Source organism: Vidua macroura, chromosome 36 (assembly GCF_024509145.1).
Source record: "Vidua macroura isolate BioBank_ID:100142 chromosome 36, ASM2450914v1, whole genome shotgun sequence".
Lineage (NCBI taxonomy): Eukaryota > Metazoa > Chordata > Aves > Passeriformes > Viduidae > Vidua > Vidua macroura.
The window spans coordinates 236,831-263,109 of record NC_071606.1 but is presented as its reverse complement, the minus strand read 5'-3'; the positions used below and the strand labels follow the sequence as shown (position 1 = coordinate 263,109).

The 26,279-nt window shown below is 54.6% G+C and overlaps 2 protein-coding genes across 2 annotated transcripts in view; both read right to left on the bottom strand.

The window, feature by feature from the left end:
- The window catches only part of LOC128821200 (zinc finger protein 208-like), a 1,118,338-nt gene that overhangs the window by 878,067 nt on the left and 213,992 nt on the right, over positions 1-26,279 (bottom strand). Inside the window, exon 4 of the mRNA XM_054002161.1 lies at positions 26,128-26,142. Within this exon, the coding sequence (XP_053858136.1) occupies positions 26,128-26,142 (15 nt within the window). The remainder of the gene's footprint in view (positions 1-26,127; positions 26,143-26,279) is intronic.
- LOC128821208 (olfactory receptor 14J1-like) lies at positions 15,481-16,601 on the bottom strand. The gene is made up of 2 exons (XM_054002171.1): positions 16,172-16,601; positions 15,481-15,790 (listed from the first exon to the last, which is right to left on the bottom strand). Exons 1-2 carry the CDS (start codon positions 16,191-16,193, stop codon positions 15,489-15,491), a joined length of 324 nt encoding a protein of 107 aa, XP_053858146.1. The 5' UTR covers positions 16,194-16,601; the 3' UTR covers positions 15,481-15,488.

The window sequence follows — 26,279 nt, the reverse complement described above, 5'->3', positions numbered from 1 at the left end:
CTCCTTGCAGGGCACGCAGTGTTGCATCCTGTCTCTGTGCAAGCAGCCAGCAGCAGATTAAACAACTGCAGTCGCTGCATGGAGGCTGCAGAGGTGCAAGGGCAGGAACATGAGCAGTCAAATGCCTGGGGACCAACTACAGCACATGTGGAGAAGCAGGCCTTGCTTGTCCCAAAAGGAAGCAGAGTTGGGGACTGGCTGGTCCCTGGATCTCTCATTCCAGATTTTGCAACCCCCCAGGAGCTTACTGTTTCATACAGTGTCTTTTCCCAGTGCCTCCCCACCACGGGATGAAAGATGATGATGAAAGATGATGATCTTTCTGTGCTCCTGTGGGTGTTTCTGCCATCTCTGGGGCTGCCTGTCTCCAGGCCCACCTCCCCATCCCACTCAGAGGGACTGAAGGGAGGGTGCTAGGGGATGAACCAGGCTGGGCTTGATGCCCAGCAACAGGACAAGAGGCAATGGGCAGAACCTGAACAGGAAATTCCACCTGAACCTGAGGAAGAATTCCTTTCCTGTGCAGGTGAGAAGTTGCCCAGAGAGGGTGTGGAGTCTCCCTCGCTGGAATTGTTCCAAAGCCCTCTGGACACAACCCTGTGCCATGTGCTCTGGGATGACCCCGCTTGAGCAGGGATGTGGGACCAGATGACCTACCGTGGTCCCTTCCACCCTGTCCCACCCTGTGATTCAGTGATACCCATCAGTAGCGTGAGTTGGCAAGTGTGCAGACGTTTCCCACCTGCACAGCATGGTGGTCTTAAACATCCCCGTGCACTGCGGGCAGAACCGCACGTGAAAGGTCTGCTTCTGGCCAGGAGCGATGATGCCATGGTAGGGGCTGATGGAGAAGACCTCATGGACAACATCTGGAAAGACTTCCAGGCAGGTGCTGACATGATCCTGCTGCTCGGACTCCTGCTCCTGCTCAGAATCCTGCTCCTGCTCGGAATCCAGCTCAGAATCCTGGTCCTGCTCGGAATCCTGCTCCTGCTGCTGCTCGAGCTGCTCCTGCTGCTGCTGGGAATCCTGCTCCTCCAGCTGCTCGGAATCCTTCTGCTGCTTGGCAGGCTGCTGCAGCTGCTCCACTTCAGGACGCGTCTCAGAAGGATGGTCCTGCTCCCACCGGAAAAGACACAGCAGCTTTCTGCGATGCTTTACAGTATCATAGGAGAGGAACCGACCTGCAGGGAGGAAGAGGACACCTTTCAAAGACAAAATCCTGTGTTCCCAGCAACTCGGCCTCCTGCTGCAGGTAGGTGGGGGAGAGCTGGGATGCACTTGGAGCATCTCTGGCCAAGGACTTTCAGCGGGAAATAGAGCGTCTGGGAGCAGGGTCTCTGCCTGCAGCACACACTCCTGTGCCAAAGCTGGAGAGCTGCTTTTAGACAGTGACTTTGCGCTTGCCCTGGAGTGGGGAACTGCACACAGACAGTGGCTGCAGGGCAGCTCACTCGTTACACCACTGTTTTTCCCAGTCTCAGACTTGGCAAAGAGATGATCTGATGTCCCCCTTCTCAGTCCTGACCCAGCACGTGGCTCTCCCCAGAGCCTGGCTCAGCTCCTTTGCAGAGCAGAAGTGGCAGAGCAAGAACAGAAGGGGCTGAAAGGCAGAGGGGGACAAGGAGAAAACTCTCCAGCTGCAGCTGGGAAGATGCTGATGAAAGTGGATGTGTAGACAAGGATGAAAAAGCAATTCATGTTTTGGAGTGAAAGTGGCAGGCTCTTCTCCCCAGGCCCTCAGCTACCAAGTGAAATGGTCTTACGCATCAGAGTGGTTGAGTATGGCTTCTTGGCTGGTTCACTCTCTGCAGCTTTCTCCCAGAAGTATTTCAGAGCTACCTCGCCTGTGTTGTGCATCGTGAAACTGAAAAGCAAGAAGGAGGAATTAAAAAAATCGTCCAAGAAGTATAAAGCAAATAGTACAGTAATATTGTCTGATGGACTCCTGGGACTGACTCCTGGTACCACTTTCTCCTGAGGAGCATCTTCTTCCCCAGGCAACCCTGCCATGCTCAGGCTGCTGTCCAGGGTGGCCCAAAACAGCATTTCCAAGTGTGGAAGTTTAAGAGAAAAGGGCCAAGATGGTGCCCAGGACATTGAAGCTAAGGGGCTTGCTCTGGACTTTAGGTCTTGGTTTGACTGCAAACTTATTTTTGAGCAGATGAGGACAGGTGACACGCAGCGGAAGCAAACCCATGGCTGTTCTCAGCAGAAAGGTATGGCAGCACTGAGCCTCTCCTGAGCACCATCTCCCGCTTGGCTTTGCGTGCACGTAAAAGGGCCTGTGCTGGTTTGGGCTGGGGCAGGGTTCTGGGAAGCAGCTCTGGGCCAGCCCTGGGCAAAGGCAGCTCCCGCTCGCAGGGCCCTGCCTGGCCTCCAGCACTCACGTGGCTGTCCTTGTCTGGAAGGGCAAGGTATCCTTGAACAGAACCATGTCAGTGTTCAGCTCGAACTGGGCGTAGGCAACAACAGCACTGAGGTACACCTTGGCCTCCTGGCTGCTCTCCTCCAGCACAGCGTGAGCCGCTTCTGGGACTGTCTCGACCGCCTGCAAACAGAGGAGGGAGGAACCACTGAGCAGAGCCCACAAGGTCAGGCTGAGAAGGGGATCTTCTGGCCTCCAAGATCAGCCTCATAGAGGGACCCACATTCACTTTTACTTCCCTGGACTGATGGTTTGTGTGTGGCTGAAGGTCTCTTGTCAAAAGGCTTCCCCATCTTGCGTGAGTGTATCCGGTCACTGCGCTTCCACCTCTCCCCTGGAATGCTCTGCTGGTGAACCTCACGGCTGTCCAATGTCCAGAGGAAGCAGGGGCTGCTCAGCCAGCAATGATGGTGTTCTGGTGGTTCTTTTTGCAAAAGCTGGGTTGGCTTTTTTTGCCGTTTTGCTTCTTACCTTCTCTGTTTCAGGCCACTTGGCTGCCGGCTCTTTCCTGGTGGTATCCTTCCGTGGGACAGCGCGCATTTGGTCATCCCAGTCGGGAACCTTCCTTTGTGGCAGCTCAAAGTTGACCTTGGTCACCTTACATTTCACAAGGTGCCTCCTGAAGGTGGCTGGGACATCTGATTTCAAGGACACTGTGATGTCCTTGGCACAGCCAGGATGGAGGTGTCCCACCTAGGGAGAATCAGGGAGTCAAGACCAGACTGGAAGCGCTGCCAAGGGCAGGACTGACAGCAAAAGGGACTGATGTGCTGAGCAGCTGTGCCAGGAATCTGCACCTCAGAGTGGATTTATGTGAAGTTTGATAGACAAAAGTATGAACAGAAGGTGCCACCTCCCATAACATGAAGCCTTTTCTGCAAGGCTGGCAGCCTTGGCCCAGCCAAGACAGGGACTCCATCTCCTACGTGGCACTGGAACGGGCTATCAGTGGCATGTGAGGACTCCCTGCCAGCTCCCGGGAACACCAGGGCAGGGCTTGAGCAACGGGGAAAGGCAGAGCAGTCCACGCTCACCTTGGGGGAGAACTGGAATGGGGCGCCTGCCTCCCACTCAAAGTGCATGACCTTCGTCTGGCTGTGGTTGCTGATGCTGAAGGTCCTGTGGCAGGGCTTCCCGAGAGCACAGTCCCCAAAATTGATGTGATTCACTCTGACAGCTGTTAAGGAGGAGAGTGAGGGATCTCAGCATGCAGGGAGCCCCACCTGCCCCCCTGACGTGCACAGACAGCTGCATGTTCAATGCTTCCTTTCTCCAAGCCTTCCCTGCTCCGAGAAGGAGTTCCCCAGGCAGTTTCACCACTTCCAGGGAAACACCCTGACACATCCCAAAGCCAGCGACGTGCAGCACAGCACACACTGCTCTGCGTGCATGGCTACCACGCCCACAGGCCACCAAGTCCCGTGGGTGACAGCCCAGGCCTGGCTAGGGGGAGGACACGCATGATCAGCCATTTTCCTCTTCCTTGCTCCACCTTGGCAGCCTCTCCTCTCTTACCATCAATGACGTCTTCCTTCAGACTGATCTTGGCATTCCTCTCCTGTGTGTCTTCCTCTAGTCCAATGAGGGTGAATTCGTCCTTGTGGCCTTCACCCACCAGCTCTATGAGGGTCTTGACAGACCAGGTGTCCCCCACTAACACACGAATCTTCCCTTCCAGATGTTGAGCCAGGCTGGGTTTGAAAATGACACCAAACTCTGCTGATTGCCCACAAGGCAGAAGGAAGAAAGGCTTCTTTGGGGGTTTCCTCTCTGCACAGCAATGGAAATCAGAGTTAGGTGGTACAGCTGCACAGAGGAAAGATTTCCACAGGATAGATGAGGAATAAGAGGTTGAAACCAGCTGCCTTCTAAGCACAGGTTCTACCCTCAGTGGTTCCAGACCCTCTTCCTCTGTTCACAAGACTGCCACCTCCAGACACAGCACCACTTAAGCAGCTTAACCTCAGGCTGATGCCCAGCCCTCATTCCATCCAGCCATATGCAAAGCTGAGCCAAAGAGTGCTTTTGGCTTCTGCTGGCTCTCTGTGTGCTCAAGGGCTGCGTCTGTCCAGGCTGGTACCTTCCCACGAGCAGCAAATAACCTCAGAGGGTCCACTGAGGCAGTGACAGTCCCCCACAACTCAACCCACCATGTCTAGAAGAACAGAAGAACTTCCTACAACTTGCTAGGAGGAAGCCCTGCAAAAATTCCCCAAGAAAAGCCTGGGGGACAGAGAGCCCAAGGAAAGAAAGTGTGCCTGACATCTGGCTGCTGCTCAGAGCAGCCAAGAACAGGGCACACGTTTTCCCTCTGTGCATGATCACACTTCTTGGTTAATGAATTTACCATTTCCAACGGAGCCCTCTTCCGCATCTCCAGCGTGGAATATCCGGAGTGCGGAGGCCCTGCCTTTCAAGAAGAATGCTGCATGCTCATCCTCCAGGAGTAACATAAACTGAGAAAAGAGAAGCCAGAGCACAACGATACTGGTGTGAGGACAGGATGGCACAGGGACTGACACCGCAGTGCTGCTGCCCCCGCATGGGAGCCCAGCACCTCTCCCACTGCAAACAGCACTTAGCACAAAAGCAAAGTCAAACCAGCCGGGGAAAAAGGGTGTTCAGAGGCATCTGGATAGAACTGACACAGAACCAAACAGGACAGAAAGTAACGGGCAGAATGTAATTAAACCACATCTAAGTCTACTTAAAATGTAGTAAACTGGGATCAAATACAACCTAATGGAACTGGGAAATCACACATGTCCATGAGAACAAAAAGTGACCTGAGAGATAGGGCGGGGAAAATACTCTACCACCTTTCTTGTTTTCAACTTAAAGAAGAAAGACTGGACAGAAAATTTCCAAGAACTCCCTTCTTGGGGAACAGACGTCAGTCACTTGTTTAAAAAGAATTCCTGACACCTCTTTCCCGGTTTGCCATGGTTTTTGGGACCCTTCCCCTGTGCCACAAGCACTTGTTCCCAAAGCAGAGCCTTCCTCGAGCAGGTCCTCCTCACCTTGGCAGGTATGATGCCATCGTTACGGATGACCAGGGGCAGTGTCTCTGAATCCCCCAGCTGGAGCCGCTTGAAGCGCAGCACGGCGTTTCCCCTCCTGCTGCGAGCGCTCGGGCGCACGACTGTCAGCTGCGGCTCGTGCCCCTTCCCGCTGATGGTGAAGGTCAGGGTTTGGGGTTTGATTTTCACAGAGCTGCAGGAGAGGCACAGAAACAATGTCAGCTGGCACTAACCCATTTCTCACTGGGCAAGCGAAGCTGCAAGGGCCACCCGCAGTGTTATCCCTGCCTGGTGCTCCTGTACCCCACATCACAGAGTTTGTTGTGTGAGGTTATCAAGCAGCTTCACCATCATAGAAGCGACAGTGTGACATCACAGAGCAGGCTGTGACCTCATGGCGTGGCTGTATGATATCATAGAGCAGGCAGTGAGGTCAAAGTGTGTGCTGTGACATTACAGAGAGGCAGTATGACATCACAGAGAGAGTTTTGTGACATCTCTAAGGGGGTTGTGACATCACAGATCTGGCTGTGACATCACAGAGCAGGGTGTGAGGCCATAGAGCAGACTCTACCATCATAGAGGGTGGCTGTGTGACATCAGAGTGTGGGTTGTGACATCATTGGGCATCTAAGTAACATCACTGAGCAGGCTGTGACATGACAGAACAGACAGTGACATCACAGAGTGACTTTGTGACGTCACAGAGTCTTCTGTGAGATCACAGCAAAGCTGTATGAGATCACAGAGTGATATCCTAGGGTTGGCTCTATGACATCACAAGGGGGTTTGTGACATCCCCGAGTGAGCTGTGACATCATAGGGGGCTGTGTGACATCACAAGGGATGTGTGAGGTCACTGGGGAGGTCACTACACCTCTGCCCCCCTCACAGTTCCCCCAGAGAAGTCCAACGCTGCTCGTGCACAGCAGGGTCCCCTATCCCCCCGGGTGCCCCCACCCCTGGCACCGCAGCCTCCCCCAGAGGATGTTCCACGAGATCGAACCCAGAGCCTGACACGGGGATGGGGGGTCAGGGCTGTGAGGGGTGGGATAGGGGGACAGGGACCCCCGGCAGTGTCCCTGTGTCCCCCAGGGCCAGGGCTTCTCCACCCTGTTATGAATGAGGGTTTGAGAGCACTTAAAAAAATCCCTGGCATGGGATCAGTAAAAACCAGATTTAATATCATTCAACAGCACCACAGAATTCCTTGGTAAGAGGCACTCTGCTGCTGACTGGACACTTCAGGCACACCAAGGAAACAAAGCAACAAGAAACCCAAACAAAATCCAGGCAATCAAACCAGAAATGAGCCAAGAACTGCCCCGGTGTCTGTGTGTCCATGTTTGTCTGTATGTGTCTCTGGCTGTGTGTGTGTGTGTGTGTGTGTGTGTCCCTAAAGGACAGTGAGGGCAAGGATAAAAGGAATACGGCCTAAAAGAGAAAGAGAACTCAACAGGACTTGTCTGATACCTTAGACTTCAGCGTTTAGCAAAAGAACAGCATGTAACAGTATTTAACCTTACTTATAACCTATTCAACTTAGCTTATAACTTATTTAAAACGTAACAAATTAGCAGAAGAACAACTCTCAGCAGCATTTAACTTAGCTTACAGCTTGTGACTTAACCTTACTTACAGGCCTGACTGACTCAACTATCCAAGGCACTCAAGCCCCTCAGAGAGCAGCATTTCTGCCACATTTCCCCAGCACATGCACTCGTGTGTGCACACAGACACAAAGAGTCAGTGCAAGGCACCTGAGAGAAATTCCCCTGAGGGCAGGGAAATGCTCCCTGCCGAGGCTGTGGCATCTCCCCAGCGGGCAAAGGGTTGAGCCTGGAGGAGTGGGGGGATCGGCCCAGGCTCCGTCGTTGTTGGGGGATCCCCCGAGTGCAGCAAACGGGAGAGTTCCCGGATCGGAGACGCCCCAACCAGAGGGAGGTGGCTGGCCCAGGAGAGCTCCAAGGGCTCCTTTTGGAGCACAGTTTGTAGGGCCCCAAGAGAGGGGCTTCAGTCCCAGCAATGGTTCATCCTGGCTGCACTTGGCATCAACAGCTTTCTTTGGCAGTGTGAGAACAGGGATGTTGTGCCACTGAGGGAACAAAAACAGTTCCCAGGGCTGCTCCTAAAGAAACCAGGAGCTCGTAGGGCAGCAGCAGTGCCTGGAGCAGGCAGTGTTTGTGATGAGCTCCAGAGGAGCTGAGCCCAGAGGCTGTTGGCCAAGGCTGAGGCCCAAGGAGCATTTTCAGCTGGCAGGGCGGGCTGAGAAGGGGAGGGGGGAATGCACCAGCACAGGGCCCATGGAACCAATGGACCATTGTGACACTGTGGAGCCTCATGGAATCATGGAGACCACTGTGACATTGCTGGAGCTCATGGAACCAAGGGGACTGTACTGACTCTGTGTGGCTCCATGGAATGTAAGGATCATTGTGACACTGTGAGGCCCCGTTGTGACACTGTGGCGCCACATGGAACTGTGGAGACCATTACGACACGTTGGGGCATCATGGAAGCAAGGGGCCATTGTGACACAAGGGTCACCTCTCATCTCTCCCCAAAACCCTGGAGATGGCTCCGTGCTTTCCTTCCCATGGAAAAGAGCTGTCCTTCTCGACCAGGTGCCCATGGCCACATTTGGGTTCCACCTCCAATAATCCCTACTGTGACAGACTGGAGGAGATTGTTGGCTTGAATCATTTTGTGTGGGGGGGAGGAAGGGGCAGGTCCAGCCTTGCCCTGCCCTGTCACCCCAGCACTGCCCTGCCCTGGAACCCCAATCCCCCCAGAGCCTCTCTCCCAGCCCAGCAGTGTCTGCCAGTCCCTGGCACAGCACAGGCAATGCTCCACAGCCACCTCTGGAGCCCCCAGCCCAGCTCCTGAGTGACCAAATGACCCCAAGCCCCAGCTGGGGGAAGGGCCCAGGAAGACCAAGGGGTATTCAAGGCTGACCACAAGGCAAGCACACATCTTGACCCTACCTCCTCTTGGAATTTCCATCTCAACAACGCTGGAATCCAGTAGCTGGTAGCTCTGTCTGTGCTTCTCCATATCTTATTTGTCTTCCTCTCTTTCTGTGTCTTCTTCTAATCCACTCCTTTTGCAAATTTTGATTAACTTAAAATTGAATGGGCTTAGAGTTTGTGAAGTTGAATGGGCCAAGTTAAAGCTCTGAGAAGTGTTTTTTGTTGATTGAATGTCATATTAAACCTTCTGCCAAAGTTTCTCTGATTTTCTCAAGTGGCCACTAAAGGCTGTTTGGTTTGTTTTGAGCTCCTGAGAATCTCTTGTTGGTATTTCTGCAGGACATCCAACTCAGAGGACACAAATGATTGTAACTCCTTTCAAATGTTTTCTAGAGAAAATTGTTTGGGGGATGGGAGTCAGGGCTTGTCTGTCCTGCTTGGCACAGCCCAGGCAGGGCTTTTACAGCCACATTCCACACTCCATTTCCCAGCTGTTGGTGCCCTTGGTGCCTCTGAGTTCTGCTTGCCCAGCCCCAGGGACGCTCTCCTTGTCTGCCCATTCCCCCAGTGTCTCTGGGCAGGGATGGCCTCAGTGGGGGCTGCTGACCTCCTCAGCAACTTGGAGGCTGCTGCTGAATTTTCCTGCTCCAGGGGCTTGAAGTGTATTCAAAATGAATCTATCATATTTTAAAAGACAGTGAGAAAACATCTTTTAGGTCCTGTTTAGGTTTTTTTCCCTGTTAATACACGGCTATGTGTAATCTCCAATTGACACTGAATCCAAGTACCTCCTCATGCAGTTGGAAGAGATATGAAAATCAAGACCCTTGATGGCTGACAATGATGACTCTGTCCCTACTCCCACCCCAGCAATTCCCCCATCCAAGCCCTGGCACTCAGAGCAGCCTTGTGCAAATCTGAGCTCCCTGCAGCCCAGGCTGCACCTGCCGGTTTCAGCTCCTTGGCTCCAACTCCCACCTGCTTTCCTTGGAGAAGGAGCTGCCTGAGACACAGAGGGATGTTCATTTCTTGTCAGCCAACAAAGCCAAGGGAAGGCACAGCTCCACCAAATGCAAAAGTCCTTCTTCTGCCTGGCTCTGCCCTGCCCCTGATCCCCACAGCCTGTCCTGTTTCCTTCATCCCTCCAGTGCCAGGGACTTTGTGGGACAAGGGAGCTCTGCTCTGGCTGTGGAGGGAGGTCCAAGTGCAGCCACTGGAGTGGCAACCACAACTCATCAGGTTTGTGTCCTTTGAGGGCCTAGGAACCAGAGGCACAGAAAGCTTTCTCTTCATGGCCAACAGCAAAAACGTCAACATGATAAATTTTAATAAACATCAAAACCTTTCTCTCTGCTCCTTGTGAGCAGAGAGCAGCATCTGACATGTCCCTCGTCCACAAGGCATTGCCATACAGGAAGGATTTTAGTCAAAGTCTTAAAAAGAGGTGATATAAAAGATAAAACTACAACTAAGATACTGAGTAAGGAGTTATTTAAACTTCTGAAAGCCTGGGAAACTCCCTGATACTCAAAGCATGAAGCCAGTCAAAGGAGGCACACTGGAATGAGCAGAGACCAGCTGCAGGAGGAAATCTGGGAGCAAGGGAAGGTCATAGATGCAGCTGCTGTAAATGAAGAGATGTGGTTAGACATGGCCATTTAACCAGGAGAGCTGGAAACACCTGAAGGAAGAGGGTCATGAAATATCAGACTGAATGTTGGTGGCATCGGTAGAGGGGAAGATCAGTATTTCTTCTCCTGCCATCAGCAGAAGAAAACAGTAGAGCCAGGAAATTCCTGTTCCTGGTGGGAAAACATTACCATTTCTTCAAAGCACTCAAATGAGCCCGATAATAAAGACTTGCTTATATCTTATGAGACGAACAGATATTAAAACCTGTGCCCCTTTCCATCAGTTGTGTGCCCATGAACAGGCAGTTCTCCTTTAGGGCCCCAGTACCCTGAGGTGCTGAGCTGGGATTGGCTCTCTCAGAGAGGAGCTGAGGGAGAGCAGAGCACCTTGTAAGCTGAGGCATCTGCTGGAATTCCATGCCCTGCCCATCCCACAGCAGCCGTGCATTTCCCTCCTCCAGCCTTGGTCTCCAGCACAGCCATGGAGGCTCTTTGGGCTCCTGACTGTTCCTGCAGCCAGCAAGGGCAGCTGAGCTCTGCCTTTGGCACAGTCAGCCCTGGCCAGCGCAGGCCATGCTCAGCAATTCCTTGTCTGTGCCCGGCCTTGCTGCCAGCCCCGGCAGCGGCTGCATGGCCCCTTTGTGGCCCTGTGCTGGCCCAGCCATGGTGCCACAGCCCCTGTGCAGGCCCAGCCCAGGACAGGAGCATTGCAGCTGGGAACGGCCCCTGTGCCGTGGTGCCCACGGCAGCCTTGGGGCTCTGTGCCCCATGGCCTCCCTGCTGGGCAGCCTCTGCCAGCTCCTGCCCAGCCCGTGGCACCTGTGGGGCTGCACAGACAGCCCTGCCCCGGGCTCTGCCGGCCTCTGGGCCAGCAGAGAGGCCGGCCAGGGCTGGCCATGGCCGGGAACAGGCCCTGAGCCCCGCAGGAAGATGGAGCTGGGCCACAGCCAAACTCAGCCCAGGGCAAAGATGGGCTCAGCAGCCAGGGCTGCCAAGGGCTGGGGACAGAGGCTGGTGCTGACAAATGTCCTGGAGCCCCTCCCTGCTGTGTCCATGGCCCCAGGGGCACAGAGCAGCCTCATCTCTCAGGCATTGCCTGTTTTCCATGCCTTGCACAGGCGCTGGCCCTGCCCCACAAGGCCTGGGCTGAGTCCTGCCCCTGCACGCTCAGCCAGGCTGAGATGGTCACTGATGGTTTCTCTGTCAGCCTCTCCCAGCCCAGCCCAGCTCCCTGCAAGCTCTGCCAGCTGCCCTGAGCTCTGTGCAGCACCAAGGGCCTCTCCCCAGCACAGCCCAGCCGGCTCTGGCCCCACAGCTCTGCTCAGGCCAGGCTGCTCTGGCCACTGGCCCCACGGCCTCAGCCCCTGCCAAGGGCACAGCAGCAGCTGCAGCTCAGCCAGGACTCAGCCCCAGCCATGGGGGAAGGGGCTTGCCCAAGGCACAAGGAGGCTCCCTGGCTGCCCTGCTCCCCTCTGCCTCAGGTGCTGAGAGCTCTGCAGCCCCTGCTGCCATCCCATCTGCCCAGGCCAGCACAAGAGCCCCGGCCTTGGGGCCCTCCAGAGCTGCTCCTGCTCCAGGCCCACGGCCCATCCCAGAGCTGGGGCAGCCACAAAGCTGTGCCCATTTCTGCTCATTGCTGCTCTGATGAGGATGCATCCTCAGCCACTTGGAGGTTGCTGATGGATTTTACTACTCCACAGGCCTCTTCTTTCTTGAGTTCTTCAATTCAGGAATTCAGTGAGAAAAGCTCAGAAACATTTGTTCAAAACACCCAAACAAGAGAAGCCCATGGGAATAATTCAAGTCTTCAGTTCTTCTGTGGTTAATTAGACAGATTTCAGAAGTCTATTCAGTGTGAATCTAATCTATTGGAAACAATGAACACAGAATAGTTTTGTCCTGTTAAGTTTTCTCTTCCTGTTTAGAGATTGATATCAGCAATGTCCAATTGATATTGATCCCCAGCACCACCTAATGCAGTCTGAACAGACATGAAATTCAAGAGGCTTCATGGCTGACAATCAAAACCACTTTGTCCCTACCACCACCCACCATTTCCCTCAGCCAAGCCCTGGCACTCAGAGCAGCTGAGGAATGGAGTCACATCCAGGAGTGTCCCCAGAGCTCAGGACTGGGGCCTGGTCATTTAAATCTCTTTATTGCTGATCTGGACAAGGGCATAGAGGGCAGCCTCAGTCAGTTTCCAGGTGACACCAAGCTGGGTGGGAGTGTGGCTGTGCTGGAGGGCAGGAAGCTCTGCAGAGGGCAGCAACAAATCTTCTACACTGGAATTAGGAAGGGCAGACTTTGGCCTTTTTAGGATTCTGATCTGGGGAGTAGTGAATCAGTTACTGATGTTTTTAAGGGAATCAACCCTTAAAAGGAAAGAGGTCCAGGAAGGATGAAGACATTTCAAGAAAGCAATCTGAAGGGGGAAGGAGCAGCCTGTCCCAGCGTGCCAAAAGATGAGCTAGTGAGGAAAATTACTGTCCAGGCTGCCCATGCAGCTTTTTTGGGAACACAGGGGAAAAAAGGACCAGCAACTCAGGAAGTGTTTATGGACTTTGTTTAAGGCTATATGGAAAGAAAATTAGAGAGGTGAAAGTTCTATTAGAACTAAACCTGGTGGCTTCTGTGAAAAAAATATCTTTTTATATAAAAGAATTATAATTTTTTTTTTAATAAAAAATATTAGCAAAACCAGGGAGAAGGAGAATCTCTATTGGATGCAGTGGAGAATATAACTAAAGATAAAGGGGTCACAAGCTCAGTTCCTACAGAGAGAACTAAAGATCAAGTAACTCAAGAGAAGGAAAAGGCTGAGCTACTTTACACCTTGTTTGTCTCAGTTTTCAACAAGAAGACAGGTTGTCCTCAGGACAAGTGTTCTCCTGAGCTGGTAAATGGGGACAGGGAGCAGAACAGTCCCTGTAATCCAGGAGGAAGCAGTTGGGACCTGTTGAGCCACTCAGATGCTCACAGGTGTATGGGATTGGATGGGATCCATGCTAGGGGGATGAGGGAGCTGGTGGATGAGCTCCCCAAGCTGCTCTCCATCATTTATCATCAGTCCTGGCTCAGCAGGGAGGTCCCAGGGGACTGGAGGTGCCAATGTGAGCCCATCCCCAAGAAGGGCTGGAAGGAGGAGCTGGGGAGCTCCAGGGCTGTCAGCCTGACCTCGGTGCCCAGCAAGGTTATGGAAGAGATCACCTTGAGTGCCATCACAGGGCACCTGCAGGATGGCCGAGGGATCAGAGCCAGCCAGCGTGGATTTGAACATCTACACTGATGATCTGGATGAGGGGACTGAGTCCACCATCATCAAATTTGCAGATGACACCAAAGTGGATGCGAGTGTGGATCTGCTGGAGGGTAGGAGGGCTCTGCACAGGGACCTGGACAGGCTGGATCCAGGGGCCAAATCCAACAAGGTGAGGCTGAACAAGTCCAAGTGCCGGGTCCTGCACTTTGGCCACAACAACTCCTGCAGCACTACAGGCTGGGGACAAAGGGGCTGGACAGCTGCCAGGCAGAAAGGGACCTGGGGGACTGATGGACAGCAGGCTGGGCATGAGCCAGCAGTGTGCCCAGGTGGCCAAGAAGGCCAATGGCTCCTGGGCTGGATCAGGAATGCTGTGGCCAGCAGGAGCAGGGCAGTGATTCTTGCCCTGCACTCAGCACTGGTTGGGCAGCACCTTGAGTGATGTGTCCAGTTCTGGGCCCCCAATTTAGGAAGGACATGGAGGGGCTGGAGAGTGTCCAGAGAAGGGCAGCAGGGCTGCTGAGGGGTCTGGAACACAAGTTCTGTGAGGAGAAGCTGAGGGAGATGGAGTTGTTTCTCCTGGAAAAGAGGAGTCTCAGGGGACACAAGGCAGTGTCAGGGCACAGGTTGGACTTGATGATCTCCGAGGTCTTTTCCAACCTTGCTGATTCTGAGATTCCCTGAAACCACCCTTGGAGCAGGTGCAGGAGGAGTTCAAAAGTTCAAAGTTCCCTTGGTGCCATTTCCCCCGTGCTCCTAGGGGAAAGCCCATAAAGACAACGTCCTTTGCGTTGGTGAAACTCCCAGCTGATGGGAACAAACTTTCTGACTGACTGCAGAGGCCAGGACAAAGCTGAGTGGTTTCCCTGCCATGCCCCAGCCCTTCCTGGCCTCAGGGGCTGATGGCATTTGTGCTCCCTCAGGTTCATGTCCCCACACCAACAGCATGGCTGTGCTCCCACCAGCTCTGTGCGATGCAAACAGGGGCTCCTGAGCCAGTGCTGCTGTGTCTGTGCCTGCAAGGATGTGGCACCTCTGTGAGCTGGGGAAGAGGCCAGGGCTGCAGAGGGGGGATAATGTTGGCAGCTCCATGAGGACGCTCTGGGACACTGCCATGGGCTGTCCAGCACAGTGGGGAAGGACCAGCCCCTGCTCTGCTGTTCCTTCCCCTCTCCCCCAGGGCCCTGGCTGAGCACCAGCCATGCTGTTTGCCCCCAGCCTGCCCACGGCCAGCCTGGGGCTGCTGACGGGGGTTTTTCTCTGTTGAGCATTGGCCTGGCCGTGTTCTTGAGAGAGCCTGGGCAAAGGAGCCTGGAGTCCCCAGGCCCTGGCCTGAGGCGTCAGCGCTGCCCCAGCAGTGCCCATGGCCTGTCCCTGCTGCAGCCCTGGCACTGCCACCCCCAGGACTGTGCCCGGCCCCGAGAGCACTCAGGCCCTGCAGCAACACCAGGGCCACCAGGGCAGCCGGGCAGTGGCACAGGAGCAGCACTGGCACCACCAAGTGCTGCTGCTGCTGGGCACAGCTGCTGTGCCAGCACTGATCTGCCCCCAGCTCTGCACACAGACATTGCTGCTGCAGCTCTAGAGAAGGCAACAAAAGGGGCATCTCTGCAAAAAACTCTGCTGGGAGATCCTTGAGTTCCTTTAAAGCCACCATGAGCACAGCCCCTCATTGACACAGTCTGTAGCTACAGGGATGGTGAAGAGAAACAAAATGAGACATGCCACAAGGAATGGCTTTCCTTTGTGGAAAATACGTGAAAACTAATATAAAGGTAAAAAACCCCCACAACCAAACCAACAAGAAGTATCAAAGATTACTTTTATTCCAAGTGATTTAGAGTTTATTACAATTGATTTGCCAGCACTTGAATGATCCTGAAATCATCCAGTCATCAGTGTCCACACTGCAGCCTTGAGCTCCTGGTTCCTCAGGCTGTAGATGAGGGGGTTCAGGGCTGGAGGCACCACCGAGTACAGAACTGACAGTGCCAGTTCCATGGATGGGGAGGAGATGGAGAGGGGCTTCAGGCAGACAAATGTGCCAGTGGTGACAAACAGGGAGAGCATGGCCAGGGGAGGGAGGCAGGTGGAAAAGGCTTTGTGCCCTCCCTGCTCAGAGGGGATCCTCAGCACGGCGCTGAGGATCTGCACATAGAAGAAAACAATGAACACAAATCATATGAGTCCTAAACAGGCACTAACTGCAATGAACCCAAGTTCCCTGAGATAGGATGTGGAGCACGTGAGCTTGAGGATCTGAGGGATTTCACAGAAGAAGTGGCCTAGGGCATTGTCCTGGCACAGGGGCAGGGAAAATGTATTGGCTGGGTGCAGCAGTGAAAAGAGAAAGCCACTGGCCCAGGCAGCTGCTGCCATGTGGGCACAAGCTCTGCTGCCCAGGAGGGTCCCGTAGTGCAGGGCTTTGCAGATGGGCATGTAGCGGTCGTAGCACATGATGGTAAGAAGGGAGAACTCTGCTGAAATGAAAAAGACAAAAAAAAATAGTTGGACTGCACATCCTGTATAGGAGCTGGTCCTGGTGTCCCAGAGGGAATTGTGCATGGCTTTGGGGACAGCGGTGCAGATGGAGCCCAGGTGGCTGAGGGCCAGGTTGAGCAGGAAGAAGAACATGGGCGTGTGCAGGTGGTGGCCGCAGGCTCCGGCGCTGATGATGAGGCTGTTGCCCAGGAGGGCAGCCAGGGAGATGGCCAGGGAGAGGCAGAAGTGCAGGCGCTGCAGCTGCCGCGTGTCTGCCAGTGCCAGCAGGAGGAAGTGGCTGATGGAGCTGCTGTTGGACATTGGCTGTGGCATTGGGTCCTGCCCTGTGGAAAAAGACAGTGATGAGTTAGAGGAGATACCTGTAACCAAAATCAAAGCCATTTTTCCACCTCATGACTCAGCAGGAGTTTCTCCAATAAAGAAACAAAGCTTTTGCTGAAGCTCCCACTCTGTCCATGACAGGAACTCCTGTGCCAGTCTGGGACATCCCGGCTCTTTGGCAGCCTGGGGACTCCTGGGATGTCACCGTGGAGCCCCCGTGAGTGCCTGTGACAGATCAGTGCCTTTGCAACCCAAGGTGCCCTGGGATGTCACCATGGAATGGCTGTGACTGCCTCTGACCACACGGCTCTTTACCATCTCCAGAAGGCCCTGGGAGGTCTCCATGGAGCCCCTGTCTCTGCCTGTGACATTCCAGTTCTTGAACAGCCTGGAGACTCTTGGGAAGTCCCCATGGAACCCCTCTGAGGGCCTGTGGCAACTCGGTTCCTTCCTAGGCAAACATCACCAGCCCCCCTGTTGCTATGGTCAGTTTCCATGGCAACCTTCTCCAGCCCCCTGTTCCTATGGTGGGGTGGTTTTGCATGGGAGGCGCTTATGGAAGAAATGCAAAGAGAAGCTGCTAGCAGTTTCCTCCATGTCTGACACAAAAAGCAATCAGTAATGAGCTTTGAGAATTGACAATCTGTTAAAGTGCTGAGAAAGCTGATAAGCCTCTGTGAACATGCATGTAAAAAAGGAAAAATCCTGGGAAATCCCTCTTTGTTTTCCAGCTGCAAAGAGGTAACTGGCCAGCCTGGCCCTCGTCTTGGCCTGGGACGGGCCAGGTGGCCCCTGCCGCAGGCTGGGCTCCTTCCTGGGGAGCCCACCAGGCCCCATCAGCTGCCGGGCAGGGGGAGGAGAGGCCGCGGGGCCGAGGTGTTAGCGGCTGCAGCTGCCAACATCTTGCCCTGTTACTTCTAAGGCTCGCCCTGCTGCTCGCCCAGGCCGAGCCAGGATCCGCCAGGCCCCAGGAGCAGCCCCGGGCTGGGCCAGCTCAGCCAAGATTCTGCCTCTGTTGAGATTCGCCCACAGCCACCGGGCAGGGGGAGGAGAAGCCCCCGCTCGTTGTGCCGGCTCTGGCGATGCCGAGATCCCGGCTCGGCTCCGGCCGCCACCCCCGGCGGCCGCGGCTCCGCCCGGCCCCGCTCGCTGCGGCGGCGCTGGGAGGGGATCCCATCCAGGGACCCCATGGACACGAACTGGGGGAACCCCGGGCCGGGCTCCGACAGCGCCACGGGCAGAGAACGCAGGGCCAGGAGAACTGGGGGGACACGGAGATTTAGGGGCTGGGGGGTCACGGGAGAAGGAAAGGGGGAACGGGAGAGCTGGGAACGGGGTCTGGGGGTTGCAGGATTAAGAAAAGGGGAGGCTGGGGTGGGTAGAGGGGGCACGGGCGGGGTTAAGGGGCTTCCTGTATCCAGGAAAGGGAGCTCCACGGTGTCCCCATTCCCAGCAAAAGGTGGGAAAACCCAGGATGGCTGGGACTAGGGGTCCCGGGTGTTTTCGGTGTTGAGGAAAGCAGGGGCTGGGTGCTGGGAAAGGCAGGAATAGGGGTCCAGGGGGTCTGTGGGCGAAGGAAAAAAGGGGGCTCTGGGGGCTGAGAGAGGCGGGATGGCCGGGAAGGGGGTGCAGAGGTTGTTGGTGCCGGATAAGGGGGTGCAGGGTGGAACCCATGCCGGGAATGGGGGTGCGGGGGGATGGCGGCGCCCAGGAATGGGGGTTCAGGGGCCCCTCGGTGCTCCGGAACGGGCGATCAAAGAGTCCCGGTGCCGGGGGTCCCTCTCACCTCTCGCCGCCCCCCCCGGAGCCCCAGGAGCGCCCCCAGCCCCAGCGCTGGAGCCATCGCTCTGCTCCGCTGCGGCCCCGCCCCCAGAGCCGCCTCCGGCCCCGCCATTGGCGCCGCTCTTTGCTGCCCGCCAATGGCAGCCCGAGGCTGCAATGACGTCACCGGGCACCGGGCAGATCCCGGCGGCGCAGGGCGGGAAAGGCCGAAGCAAAAGTGCCCGAGGGAGCGAGGGGGGAGGGGACGGGGCAATTCCAGAGAATTCCCCGGGATCCCCTCCTGGCATCCCCCGGCAGCTCCTCGGCCGCTCCCTGCGGGACCCCCGGGCCGGGCTGGGCTCAGCTGCCGGGCCCTGCGCTCCAAGCCTGCCTGGAACCCGCCGGCTTCGGCCCGAAGCGGGACAAGCCCCGCCATCCGCGTGTGATAAATTGAGGCGAATAATTTGATTCAGCCTTTTTAAGGTCAATTAGAATTTTATTAATTACAGCAAGCAGTAGCAAGCAAAACAGCGCTGGGTGGGTAGGGGTCTCCTAACCGCCCCTCCTGCAGTGTCCCACACTGCAGTGCCCCACACCCCACTCCCTTATTCAGTTTCTTTTTATAGTTTCTTGGAGGTTTCTTCATTCGTGTCTCTTGCGATAGCGGTGGGCGTAGCTTGAGCATCTCTCTGCGTCGTTTCTGCGTTGTGTCGAGGCAGGTGATCGCTGATTTCACAATTGGCTCTGGCCAGTGATGGGCGTACCCGGAGCACTCCTACATTGTCTAGTCCGGTGGCCGTTGCCTGGTGGTCGCTGATTTCATAATCAGCTCCGGCCATCCCCCGACATCCTTAGCCTGTGTCTGCAAAAAAGCTACGAAAAGCTCCCTATATGGTGATTAATCATACTTGTGATCTTGCGGTTTTGCAATATGCCTATAGCCTTGTGGTTTGTAGCAGTTGCTTTTTTATTGTTCTCCCCTATCTCCTAACAAGCAGGCTAGTCCCTTATACTTTAATTTTTATATTTCCTCCTTTAATATTCTAATTCTTTTGATGAACAAACAAGTTACCACAGTTTATTACACGCGGATCCATTTTTTCCTGCGGCTGCGGCTCCCAGCCCCGGCGGAGCAGGAGCGGGCGCTGGGACTGCGATCCCTGACTGGCGATTCCCTTCTGTGCCTCTCGCTCTTCTCTCCCTTTCCTTGGGGCGATCACAGATCCCAGAGCGGCTGCAGAGCCCCGTGCCCAGGCCGGGTTTCCCAGCAAAGGGAGGCCTGGGGGTGAGGTGCCCCGGGCTGGCCGGGAATGGGGGTCCGGGGGTGCCTGGAGTTAGGGAAACGGGGGATCCAGGGGCTGCCAGAGGAGGAGAGCCGGCAAAGGGAGTGCAGGGGATGTCAGGGCAGGATAAGGGGGTACAGGGGGTCCTGGAAGTGGGGAAGGAGCTGCGGGGGGGTCCCGCAGGACCCCAGGAATGGGGATTCCAACGGGGTCCCAGGGGGGCTCCCCGAAGCCGCTCCCAGAGGGGAGCAGGAGCTGGGGCAGGACTCTGGGGAGAGAAAAGGGGGTGACCCCGGCATGGGGGGACATGGGGGAGTCAGACGCGCTCCCAGGGGGGACACGACCCCCGGACCCTCCTCCCCTTCTCCCGCAGGGGAAGCAGAGCCCCAGCCCAGCAGACGAAGCCCAACACGAAGCCCCCGAGCCCCGGCAGCATCTTGGGGGGCGTCCGGCTGCAGCTCCGGGGGCGGGAGGGGCAGGATCTGGGAAATGGCAGTGGCTGCTGGGAAGGGACCGGCGTGGACTGGGACAGGCTGGGATGGGACACCGGGATACAGCGGGACACACCGCACCCAGGACTGGGACCCACAGGTAGCAGGATCAGAGCACACTGGGACCCAGCAGGACCAGAACTGGGGCAACAGGGATCATAGTGGCACCAACTGGGACTGACTGGGAGTGGCTGAGAGTGACTGGGATCATACTGCTGGAAACTGGAACCTTACTGGGCTGAGTAGATGTGACTGGGAATGACTAGGAGTATGCTGAGGTCATCTGGGATGTACTGGGAGTGTCTGTAACTGTACTGGGAGTGACTGGGAACACACTGAGAGCAACTGGGAGTGACTGAGTCTACGCTGGGGGCAACTGGGATTGATTGGGACCATACTGGGGAAGACTGGGATCATACCTGGAGTGACTGGGTCTATGCTAGGGGCCACTGAGAGCAACTGGAATCATACTGGGAGTGACCAGGATGATACTGGGAACATAGTGAGTGTAACTGAAAGTGGCTGGGAGTGACCTGAGGGGAACTGGGGGAACTGGCTGAGCTGGGGCTCAGGGCTGTTCTCCCCCAGGGCTGCCCCGTGTTATGAACAGTTTCCAGGTATTCCCCAGAAACGTGGTCAGGGCTTTCCTAGTTCCCATGGCAACACTAAAAGACCGATATTGAAATGCTAATTAGCTAATTGCTCTGTTTGTTTTCTTTAAACTACCTGGGAACAACCGGCCCCCCACCCCTCCACGCTGCCACTCTGAGACTAACATGCAAATAGAAACCCCTTAGGATCATGGGAGTATTTTTAGGAGGGAAAAAAGAATATAAATCAGAAACTGAACACAGTAGAGAAATCCAGGCAAATGCCCTAGCTGAGGAAGAGGGAAACACATCCCCTGATTGACTTTTAACTGTCGCCATCACCTAAGAAGGAACAGACTAGATTAGGCTCTGAGAAGTAGGGTGATAGAGAGACAGAGAGCCCTGGTGCTGCCACCAAGGAAGGGGCGGGGACAGCTGTTGTTCTGGACTTCAGCAACAGACTCTGCACACCACGCCTCCTCATCCTCGGGCCACCGGTGTGCCACAAGGAAAGGAGAAAGGACAGCTGCTGCTCGGGATTCCAGTGACCGACTCTGCACGCCGCCTTCCTTCTGGCTGCCTGGAAAAGCTACGACTGCGGGGGCGAGCTCTGCGTCGAGCCCCCTGCCCAGCTGATCTTTTTAATAAAGAGCTGAACATTAATAAAGGCATTAGCCCTGTTCATTTCAATTTGGGGGCTCGTCCGAGAGAGCCACGCCCGAAGAGGACCCCCGGACAGCTGGACAGCTGGACCACCTGCTTCGAGGGACCCTCGGGAGTTGCTGGCTACCTTCGGACCCTAGGATCAGCGTGAGACGAGCAACACAGAGGAGCGTCGGATTGGTAAGAAAAACCGGGAGACGAGCGAATGAGTGAGTGAATGAGACGGGGGCCGGCAGCTCGGACCCCCGAAGTGAGAGGGACCCGCTAGTACCCGCGTTTCCGGACTCCTGCGAAGGGGCCGGCCGGGAACGGGGGGAAGCGAGTGGAACAGAGGAGCGACTGAAGCGTCTCCTTAGAAGTAAAGCAGGCCCTCCTCCGAGCGTGTGGAGGTGCCCTATGGGCAAAGTAAGTCCCTGGCAATCAGGGCAAGGGGAATACCTCCAGACGGGTAGGTGGGATGTGGAGGTCCTAGAGGACATGTCCCCGGCCCCGGCAGGATGGGATAGGACGGCAGGTGGGATGTCCCTGGCAGGTAGGGCGGGGTGTCCTAGCAGGCAGGAGTGACATGTACCTGGCAGACAGAGAGCATATCCCCAACAGGCAAAAGGCATGTCCCCACCAGGCAGGAGAGGATAACAGGGCAGGTAGGATGTCCATGGCAGGCATGGATGGAGGTCCCCGTCAGAGCAGATAGGGGAATGGCCATGGAAGGCAGGGCAGGATGTCCCCGTCAGAGCAGGCACTAACCCGAGTAAGCAGAAAGGCAGGAAGGCAAGCAAGCTAAACCTAGTAAGGTCAGGCAAGGGGGCTTGGCCGGAGTTCGAGTGTAAGGCTCGGCAGGACGTTCGACCTTACCTCGGCAGGAAGACCAAGCTTCCCAAGCCTAGTAGGAGAGTCAGGCAAGGGGGCTTGGCCGGAGTTCGAGTGTAAGGCTCGGCAGGACGTTCGACCTTACCTCGGCAGGGAGACCAAGCTTCCCAAGCCTAGTAGGGTCAGGCAAGGGGGCTTGGCCGGAGTTCGAGTGTAAGGCTCGGCAGGACGTTTGACCTTACCTTGGCAGGGAGACCAAGCTTCCCAAGCCTAGTAGGAGAATCAGGCAAGGGGGCTTGGCCGGAGTTCGAGTGTAAGGCTCGGCAGGGCGTTCGACCTTACCTCGGCAGGGAGACCAAGCTTCCCAAGCCTAGTAGGAGAGTCAGGCAAGGGGGCTTGGCCGGAGTTCGAGTGTAAGGCTCGGCAGGACGTTCGACCTTACCTCGGCAGGGAGACCAAGCTTCCCAAGCCTAGTAGGAGAGTCAGGCAAGGGGGCTTGGCCGGAGTTCGAGTGTAAGGCTCGGCAGGACGTTCGACCTTACCTCGGCAGGGAGACCAAGCTTCCCAAGCCTAGTAGGAGAGTCAGGCAAGGGGGCTTGGCCGGAGTTCGAGTGTAAGGCTCGGCAGGACGTTCGACCTTACCTCGGCAGGGAGACCAAGCTTCCCAAGCCTAGTAGGAGAGTCAGGCAAGGGGGCTTGGCCGGAGTTCGAGTGTAAGGCTCGGCAGGATGTTCGACCTTACCTCGGCAGGGAGACCAAGCTTCCCAAGCCTAGTAGGAGAAACAGGCAAGGGGGCTTGGCCGGAGTTCGAGTGTAAGGCTCGGCAGGACGTTCGACCTTACCTCGGCAGGGAGACCAAGCTTCCCAAGCCTAGTAGGAGAGTCAGGCAAGGGGGCTTGGCCGGAGTTCGAGTGTAAGGCTCGGCAGGACGTTCGACCTTACCTCGGCAGGGAGACCAAGCTTCCCAAGCCTAGTAGGAGAATCAGGCAAGGGGGCTTGGCCGGAGTTCGAGTGTAAGGCTCGGCAGGACGTTCGACCTTACCTCGGCAGGGAGACCAAGCTTCCCAAGCCTAGTAGGAGAGTCAGGCAAGGGGGCTTGGCCGGAGTTCGAGTGTAAGGCTCGGCAGGACGTTCGACCTTACCTCGGCAGGGAGACCAAGCTTCCCAAGCCTAGTAGGAGAGTCAGGCAAGGGGGCTTGGCCGGAGTTCGAGTGTAAGGCTCGGCAGGACGTTCGACCTTACCTCGGCAGGGAGACCAAGCTTCCCAAGCCTAGTAGGAGAGTCAGGCAAGGGGGCTTGGCCGGAGTTCGAGTGTAAGGCTCGGCAGGACGTTCGACCTTACCTCGGCAGGGAGACCAAGCTTCCCAAGCCTAGTAGGAGAGTCAGGCAAGGGGGCTTGGCCGGAGTTCGAGTGTAAGGCTCGGCAGGACGTTCGACCTTACCTCGGCAGGGAGACCAAGCTTCCTAAGACTAGTAAGAATGTTAGGCAACGGACCAAGTAGGAGTTGGGGGCGAGGCTTAGCAGGGGTACAAGCCTAGAAAGTCCAACAAGAAGTCCAAAACTTAGGCTGAAGAGCAAGAGAACAGAGGACAATAGATGTGAATGTGACTATGATTTTCCTAACCAAGAAACAATGTAAAGTGTCCAGAAGGTAGTCGTGGTTTAGTTAGGAGACTAAAATTCAGGCAAGGGATTCAAAATGCTAAGTTGTGGGAATGGAGCTGTAATTGCCTGTTAGTATATTCCATTTTACATAGATACACCATTTAAAGTATTTTCTTTCCCTTTCTTTCTGAGGCCTGAAAATGGCAAGAGGTTATAGTAAAGGAGCAGATCCTTCCAAAGAAAAAGCCAAGAGGATTCCCCCTAACAGCCCCTTAGGGCAATTGTTAGACCAATGGGATTCTCTGGAAGCCACGAAGGGTCTAAACAAGAGTAAGATGATACATTACAGTATAGAAGTATGGCCGAAGTTAGAATTACAGGGAGAATGGCCATGGTATGGAACCCAAGATCAGTGGATGTGTAATCAGCTAAACCAACACCTAAAAACCCGAGAGGACCTTGATATAGAACAACTATCTTATGCAGCTTGCTGGCTGGAGAATTCTATAAATAATGAGACTGTGAGAATATGCAAGTTACAAAGAAATAGAGAAGAAGACAAAGAGAATGGAGAAGAAGAGACTAGAAAAAGAAAAAGATGGGACTCCCTTGATTACCTACCCCCTTCTGCTCCTGTTACCTCCCCAACAGTTTCCCCAGTTAATCCTTTGGCCCCTCCTATTATTCCTTTCCCCGGGTTTCCCCCCTCTATTCCAACCACCTCCCCAGTTCCCTCCTCCCCTTCTCCAACGGGAGCGCCCTTGCCTAGTGCGCCTGCCTCAACTACTACCTCCCTACATGGGGCCTTAGAAGAAGGGCCATATTGTAACACCCGATCCAAAGCACCACAGGTAAAAAGGCTCTTTCCCCTTAGGGAAGTCCCCATGGGTGGAGTAGCCGGAGGAGTTGGATTTGTAGATGCACCTCTGACAGCTTCCGAAGTCCGGGGATTTAAGAAAGAGCTAGGAAATTTAGTAGAAGACCCCGTTGGAATATCTAACCAGTTAGACCAATTTCTAGGGCCAAATATTTATACCTGGGGAGAGCTTAACTCTATTCTAAGCATTCTGTTCTCTCCAGAAGAGGTCCGGATAATCCGAACGGCAGGGGTGAAGATATGGGAAAGAGAAAATAGATTGGGGCCCCCAGGGGACCAAAAGATACCCTTAGTAGACCCCAACTGGAATCCCAACCAGGAAGAAGGAAGGCAAAACATGAGAGACTATAGGTCACTCATGATAAGAGGGATCAAAGAGTCCATCCCTAGGGGAAGCAACACGAAATTGGCCTTTGATAGTACGCAGGAGAAGGATGAGACGCCAGCAATGTGGCTTAACCGACTAAAACGAAATTTCCAGTTATATTCAAATATAGACCCAGATAGCCCAGAGGGTCAAGTCCTCTTGAAGGTCCAGTTTGTCACCAAATCCTGGCCCGATATTAGACGGAAGCTAGAAAAGATGGAGGACTGGCAAGAAAAGAATATGAATGAGCTGCTCAAAGAAGCCCTGAGAGTTTATCTAAGGAGGGAAGAGGAGAAGGCCAAAACTAAGGCTAGAATTATGGTTGCAGTTGCTCGAGAAAGTATAAGAGCAGACAGATCACCAGCACTGCCGTCTAAGTCAAGTGAGAATAGACCAGGGCCATTACCAAAAATTAGAGACCAACCAACACCATCATATGGAACAAATAAGAACTTTAATGAGTTCAGGAAACCTGAGGCCTCACAAAGCAATAGGAGGTGCTATTACTGTGGTGAGATAGGACACCTTAAAAGGAATTGTAAGAAGTTTCAGTTTGATGAGGTAATGCATAGAGAACAAGAAGTCTTAGAAGAGATTTCAAGGGGAGATGACTAGGGGTGTCAGGGGCTCTATAAGTTAAGGGACCCAATGAACCATCAAGAAGAGCCCTTGGTAAACTTTGAGGTGGGTCCCCACTATGAAGAATTTGAGTTCTTAGTTGACACAGGGGCAGATAAGTCCAGTATAAACAAGTTACCAGTAGGAATCATCATTGGGAAGAAGGTCTGTGAGGTTTTAGGGGCAGAGGGAAGACCATTTAAAGCATCTATAGTTGAGAATATAGAAATCAAGGGGAATTCAAGACAATGCTTGGCAGACTTTATCTATCTGCCCAATTTAGGGAGTAACCTCTTGGGAAGAGACTTGCAAGTCCAACTGGGGGTAGGGATCATCCCGAGGGATGGGAGGATGGTAGTCCAGGTCATGAGGCTGACCCAGAGAGACATAGAGGAAATAGACCCCAGAGTATGGGCAGAAGAGAGTAAGTGTGGATACTTGAACATCACGCCAATAAAAATAGAAATGCAAAAAGATACACCCCCTATCCGAGTCAAGCAATACCCAATATCCCCCGAGGGCAGGAGAGGATTAGCCCCAGTGATCGAACGACTATTAGAGCAAGGTATTCTAGAATCCTGCATGTCCCCCCATAACACCCCTATACTAGCCGTAAGAAAAGCAGAAGGGAAATACAGGCTAGTTCAAGACTTAAGGGAAGTAAACAAGAAGACTATTACCAGACACCCTGTAGTATCCAACCCCTACACCCTTTTAAGCCAAATTCCAAGGGAACATGCCTGGTTCACAGTTATAGATTTGAAAGATGCCTTCTGGGCATGCCCGCTGGCAGAGGAATGTCGTGACTGGTTTGCATTTGAGTGGGAAGATCCTGACAGAAGGAGAAAGCAACAGCTAAGATGGACACGCCTCCCACAGGGGTTTACAGAATCCCCAAACCTCTTTGGGCAAGCACTAGAGGAACTACTAGGGCAGTTCACCCCTGAAGAAAACACTCAGATCTTACAGTATGTAGATGACTTATTAGTATCTGGAAATGAGCGAGACCGGGTAAAAACCACTAGTGTTCGACTCCTAAATTTCCTGGGAGAAAACGGTCTAAAAGTATCCCAAGAAAAA